Source organism: Amia ocellicauda, chromosome 11 (assembly GCF_036373705.1).
Source record: "Amia ocellicauda isolate fAmiCal2 chromosome 11, fAmiCal2.hap1, whole genome shotgun sequence".
NCBI classification, from domain to species: domain Eukaryota; kingdom Metazoa; phylum Chordata; class Actinopteri; order Amiiformes; family Amiidae; genus Amia; species Amia ocellicauda.
This window is the reverse complement of record NC_089860.1, coordinates 36,957,721-36,963,969: the sequence shown is the minus strand read 5'-3', so window position 1 is coordinate 36,963,969 and position 6,249 is coordinate 36,957,721. Positions and strand designations below refer to the sequence as shown.

General features: G+C 48.3%; 1 protein-coding gene across 1 annotated transcript; it reads left to right on the top strand.

Moving 5' to 3' along the window:
* Positions 1-182: 182 nt before the first annotated feature.
* On the top strand, positions 183-5,797 carry yrdc (yrdC N(6)-threonylcarbamoyltransferase domain containing). The gene is made up of 6 exons (XM_066717747.1): positions 183-416; positions 982-1,177; positions 1,429-1,543; positions 1,857-1,976; positions 3,649-3,791; positions 4,682-5,797. The coding sequence occupies exons 1-6, from the start codon at positions 245-247 to the stop codon at positions 4,749-4,751; spliced, it is 816 nt and encodes a 271-aa protein (XP_066573844.1). The 5' UTR covers positions 183-244; the 3' UTR covers positions 4,752-5,797.
* Positions 5,798-6,249: the final 452 nt, after the last annotated feature.

Here is a 6,249-nt window from a genome sequence, read left to right as displayed (position 1 = left end):
ACCATCAGTCCAGTCATAGAGCTGTCATTTGTAACCCTGTCATTTGTCTTGCAACAAAAACTTTATTGGTAATGATATGATTAGTTATTCCCATTTACAAATATTTACCCACACCAGATTTCCTGCAAGAATACAAATAAAAAAATAAAAGGGTTTGAGTGACGTGGTTGTAGCAGTAACCCGGAAGCGGTTGGGGAATTACGTAGTCCTTCCGGAGGAGCCAGGCTTTGCGCCGGCGCTGCCCATGCTGCCTGCCGTCCGACACTCCCGCACTGTCCTCCCGCCGGCCCGCCGCCGCAACTTCGCCTCCAGGCCGATAGTGAACCCGGCCGCCATGTGCAAAGAGCTGCGGACCCGGGTGCTGCGACTTGGGCCGCCGGCGCGGAACGGGCCCTGCGCCGGGGACACACTGCACGGTAACAGCCCGCCACGGTTCATTGAAACACGCCTCGCACACCCGCTGGCGATTAATTTCCTATAATGCACTTAACACGCACAGTATTCATTTAGATTCTGGCTGTGTGTGTTAGGTACAGAAACATGTAATGCCACACAAAAATGCCAACACGAATATTACGCAATCTTTATGTCGCAAAGCATTCTGGTACTTGTAGTTTGTATCCTATGCTATACTTTCTGCATGGTATCCTGATGTGAATCTAGAGCCCGTATCATAAAGCGTGTGTCTGTGTGTCTGTGTGTGTGTGTGTGTCTGTGTGTCTGTCTGTGTGTGTGTGTGTGTCTGTCTGTGTGTGTGTGTGTCTGTCTGTGTGTGTGTGTGTCTGTCTGTGTGTGTGTGTGTGTGTCTGTCTGTCTGTGTGTGTGTGTGTCTGTCTGTGTGTGTGTGTGTGTGTCTGTCTGTGTGTGTGTCTGTCTGTGTGTGTGTCTGTGTGTGTGTGTGTGTGTGTCTGTGTGTGTGTGTCTCTGTCTGCCTGTCTGTCTGTGTGTGAGCGTGTGTGTGATCTGTGATCCGTGTTTCAGGCTGGAGAGAGATCCTGGACTGCACCGTCACTGCGCTGCAGGAGGGCCGTGTGGTCGCCGTGCCCACAGACACTGTTTATGGACTGGCTTGTCTGGCGCAAAATCCAAAAGCCATCGAGAGAGTTTACAGCATCAAGGGCAGGAACGGGCAGAAACCGCTGGCTATATGTGTGGGGGAGGTGGAAGAGATCTACAAGTACGTCTCCACAGTACTAATCGTGTTTACTAGCAATGGAAAGCTCTGTTTAGGGGTGTGTCGTTTTTTAAAGGTCTATATGTGCGACTTAAATTGTGAACAGTCTCGTTCAGTAGGCAGCTGTTTATATTCAGTGTTGTCAGTGTCTGTTGGGACACTTTCTCATCAGTCGTCCCGCTGTGCTCACATGATGATGATGATGATGATGATGATGATGTGTGTGTTTGACTGACGTGCTCTGTGGGTCGCAGGTTCTGTAAGGTGACCGTTCCGGACCCGTTGCTGCGGGAGCTCCTGCCGGGCCCGGTGACGCTGGTGATGGAGAGATCGGCCGAGCTCAACCCCGACCTCAACCCCTTCACCCCGGTGAGCCTCTCCTGCCCAGCAGCTCGGTCCTCTGTCAGTCCGGCTCGTCCAGCCTCGGGCTCTCCATGATAATCACTCTGCATGTGTTTTATGTTTCAGAGGAAATGGTGTGTAAATTGCTTGTCGTCAGTTCTCCCCCTCTGTCTTGCGGAGTCATTTAGACCCTGACTGGAGGCTCTTCAGGGCAGCCTCGGCTTTCTATGAGGGGCTGCTTTGCACTTGCACCCTTTCTCTTCCTCCGGTGCAGTTAGAGGAGTCCGTATTGAACCCGTACAGGCTGTGATTGTCTGAAGCCCTGCCTCTGTGTCTGCAGTTGGTGGGAGTGCGGATCCCGGGTCACGCCTTTATGAGGAAACTGGCCCAGCAGTGTGGGGGTCCCCTGGCGCTCACCAGCGCCAACGTCAGCTCCCGGGCCAGCACCATCGCCGTCGAGGTGAGTCCTGATGTGCGTCTCTCCCGTTTGTAATCGGAGCCGTTAAGGCCGCTCAGCATCTGGATGCCTGTCAGCGCATCCTTCGAGGTCGGATAGAGAGCGCTAGAACAATGCTCTGTGTTTACTGTGATCTTGGAATGGTGTGAGTCCACATAACGCTTTCTGTGTGTCATATATCCTGTGTGACACAGTCCTGTGGGTGTAATGATAGGATGCGCCCCGAACAGCCTGGTGTCACATCTGTGTCAGTGGCTGACTCGGATCCCCTCTGCCTTGAGCTGTACGTCTCTACAGAAACAAATGATTGACGCTGCAGTCCAGTTGCACAAACGCTCTGCCTGTGTTGTCTGTTCTAGTCGGAAAGAAAACGCACACAGAAAGAGAGAGAATCTGGGGCCGGTTGCGTAAAACTATATTAGACTGGTCTAAACCATTGCACTGGTCTTAATTTGACAGTTAGACTAGTCTATGCAAGTTAGTCGGTTGCATAAAAATTAAGACTGAGCCTGAAAAGTCAGCCTCCTCCCCCCCAGGCTGACTTGGATCTGTCTGTCTTTCCATTGAAAGCACTGCCGAGTCGACAGCGACAGTCACTGCTGCTGACGGGCGTGCAGAGCCTCCCGCTGCCTCACCCCCTGCTGTCCCACACACTGCAATAACCAACTCTGTATTTTACCTGCACTTCTGTCATTTCAAAACTTGAATTTGTATGATGTCTGATTAGTAGTTTTGTGCTGCATTTAGTGATTTTGTTTGCTATTTGCTGTCCTGGACAAGGGTGTCTGGCAAAGGAATACATAATAAACTCTGCGCTCCTTTGCGTTTAGTACGCAGATGTTTCCTCTTCAATTAGCATATTATTTAATAGTTTCTCAAGTCTTTTGCAGACTGCACAGCGCGCACAGCTGTTTGACGATGTTAACTTTTTTTCTTCATTTGATCCCACACCTTGTTTGAATGCGTTGGTAAAAGTTTCAGAGAATGGCGTCCAATTTATACATTTCTCTACATTTCAATAACTAACATAGATTCTCAGTTAGCTGTGATCATCGCTGTTTTAGAGAAACGTCCGCCATGTTGTTGTTTTCTTTTTTTTTTCTTGGCGTCTTAAAATTCCCAGAATGCAGTGTGTGATTGACTAAGTAAGACCAGTCTGAGGAAAGACTGTTTTATGCAACGGTCTTAACTGAGTGTCTATCGTTAGTAGGACTTATTACCATACGAAGACAAAAACTTAGTCTATGTAATGCAACTAGCTGGTCTCTGTCCCACTGCAGTGGTCAATGTCTGAGGGCACAGAGTAGTCGGACACCTGAACTCACTGCAGGAGCTGTGTCTGTTTGTCGGCTGGAGCAGACTGACGACTGAGGCGTTCTCCGCAACTGACGTACAGAGCTATTGACTATTATTTTAATGTGAAAGAGTGGTTTTCTCTGGTAATCTGACATGGATCACACAATCGCACACGAGCAGTTTGCCACCACCTCTTTAAGACATGAAAACTGCAGTGCATGATCAGACCATCTATACAGTCAAGGTAAACTGCCTTCACTGACAGAAGATCTCAATAACATGCTTTTAATCTGACGTCCTGAGATGCTCGACTGCTGCCTCTGTGTAAAACAGTCTGTCGATCCGTGTCAACGCTGTTCCCCTCTTCTCCTCCTCGAAGGAGTTTCGGGACCTGTGGCCGTCGCTGGGCCTCGTTGTGGACGGCGGCCCCGTCGGTGAGGTCATGAGTCCGGAGTGCCGCCTGGGCTCCACCGTGATCGACTTGTCTTCCCCCGGCAGATACGGCGTCATCAGGCCAGGCTGGTAGGTGGCGGTCCGGGGACGTTTGGTCGGTGCTCTTGGTGCTGAGCGACCCGTTGTGCGCCCGTGTGTGTGGTTTGAGTGTATGTGTGCTGAGCCTGCAGGATCTTCTGGTTCAGAACAAATCTGGTCTCAGAAACTGGAGGAACCGGCTCGTGTGACTCACTGTAGCTAAAGCGTGTTTATCATGTCTGAGTGGGCAGAGTATCACTTGTTTGTGAGCAGTTTTATTGACTTTTTTTTTTTTTTTTTTTTTTCCATCACAATCCCACTGATGAGTGTTCAGTGTGTTCATTCCCCTCCCACCGCAGTTTATGTATTCACACTTATATTTGTGCAGCTGTTTTGCCCCTCTTGTGTCACAGAATATTGCAATGAAACCGCAACAGTAATGAGATTTATCCAAGACCCACACGCAACACTTTGCCACGTTAAATCGGTTGTAAAGAAAAACCAATTACTGAGGATAAAGCGGTTTCCTTTTCTCTACGAAGTTCTTTCTTCCCATCACTCTGTTGTTGGAGAAAAATACAAATAAAAAGATAACTTCCTTTCATACATGCTTCCTTGTGCCCACACACTGCCCTTCAGTTCCCCTGCATAGCCTCACACTCGCCACTCAAAAGAAGAACCTTGTTCAGTCTCTACTCTTCCCTCAAGTCTGCCGACGTTTTTCTCAATTAAACCTCAGGAGCAGGACTTTAAAGTTGTGCGAAATGCTGCTCAGCGGCTGTAGATTCCAGCAGCACAAACACAAGTCAGTGTTTATTTGATAAGATTTCCTGTTAATTGTGCCTCAGTAGGATAGTTCAACAGCAACAGCCCTTTGGTTTTATACCATCTTAACAAACAATTACACACCATCTCTCATTCTCTGCCTGTTCTCCCCACAGCGCCCTCACGGCTACAGTTGAAATTCTCGAGAAGAAATACAGGCTCTCGCTCGAGACGGCGGGTCAGTGATTCTCGCTTCTGCTCGGCTTACTCTGCACCGCAGCGGGCTCTGGACGGAGCCGTTCTGTGGCCCGAATACCAGAGGGGAACGAGGGAAACGAGACTCTGTGCTCAGAGCCTGAAGGAACGTCTGGAAAGCTGGATTTCTGGGAGGAGACATTCGTCCCTTTCTGTGGAGTTACAACAGCCATCAAAACTGAACCCCCAGGACTTACCAAAACCTTGTGCACCGAATACTGGCCAAGCGATCTGGTGGAAGGAAGTATTTTACCTTGTTTCAGATAAAATGTGCTTTCCAAAATCCCCCTGTTCCCCAATGAAGACGACGAGGGGGTGAGGTTCAGGGGGAACGTTTGTTTGTTTGCTGCGTCTCTGGATTAAACCGATCTTGTGTTTCTGTGTTGAACCTGCTGGACCAGGGAGGATAATTCCGCCTGTGGATATCCGTGATTCATGAGGGAGTTTTCTTTGTTAAAATTGCTTGTGTTTTGGCTCCTCTATCGGCTCGTGGATATTGTATATCCCTGGGGTGGGGGGGGGGTGACTTGGTTGGCTTTATGGTGTATATATGTAATTTAACTGTGCATGGCATGTATGTATGTTTTGCCTCAATGGCAGTGTAACAGGCAGTACAGAAGCAGGACACCTCGGCTATCAGGACGGAGTTAATTTTACCGCCTCTGAAGCACGACAACCCGAATCCTCACCTCCAGCTGGCCCCCGGGGGTGTAAATGGACATGCAGCAATTATTAATGTACTGATGTGATGCTCGATTGTACAGGATGTACCTATAAGGTGTGCTTCTCAAGATTCCTGTTTCTTTTAGCATAACTGACCATGTTTCTCCCCATTCCTGTCAACCTGGCCGACCTCTCGCCTTTCTCTCACTTTTGGGATGCATGTAGCTGCTGGATAGAGGATGTCCTTTGCAGAGCAAATTCATTACTATCTGTTGACTTTTAATAATGGGTTTTATATACCATTTTGGTTCATCTCCATTTATTTATTCCCGTCTGGAAAAACACAATAAATGATCAGGTGGATTATTATTCAAGTTGTGTTTGTTGTCTCATCCTCATTAATATTCTTGTAGATCACCGTCCCATCTGGTGTGGCCCGCCGTCTTTCCCAGACGGAGACGTTGTGCCTTAAGATCCTCTGCTGTTCTTTATCTGTATAATGACATTCAGTGTGATCATTTTAAAAGCGCAGTCCTCAGCGCAGACCAGAGCCGGTGTTGTGCGTTAATGACACGCAGGCACGGCGTGGATTCGATGAGTGATGTACTCTGATGGTGAAATCTGATAAATAACTTGTCATGTTTTCAGTTCCTTTTTTTTTTTTTTTTTTAATGTACTATCGTTCGAAATCGCTAACCGCACGCTGCCTTATATCTCGTCTACCTGCACAACCACAATTGTATTTCTGAGCTAAACCACCACCGCATATTCTTACGGATTCATTAGATGGATGTGTCTGAAGTTGCTTATTCAGCTGCTGTATGAA

Coding starts and splice junctions, on each gene's coding strand:
- yrdc (XM_066717747.1), top strand. CDS start 245: ATGCTGCCTGCCGTCCGACACTCCCGCACTGTCCTCCCGCCGGCCCGC. Junction 1,178..1,428: donor GAGGTGGAAGAGATCTACAA/GTACGTCTCCAC, acceptor TGTGGGTCGCAG/GTTCTGTAAGGTGACCGTTC. Junction 3,792..4,681: donor GGCGTCATCAGGCCAGGCTG/GTAGGTGGCGGT, acceptor TTCTCCCCACAG/CGCCCTCACGGCTACAGTTG.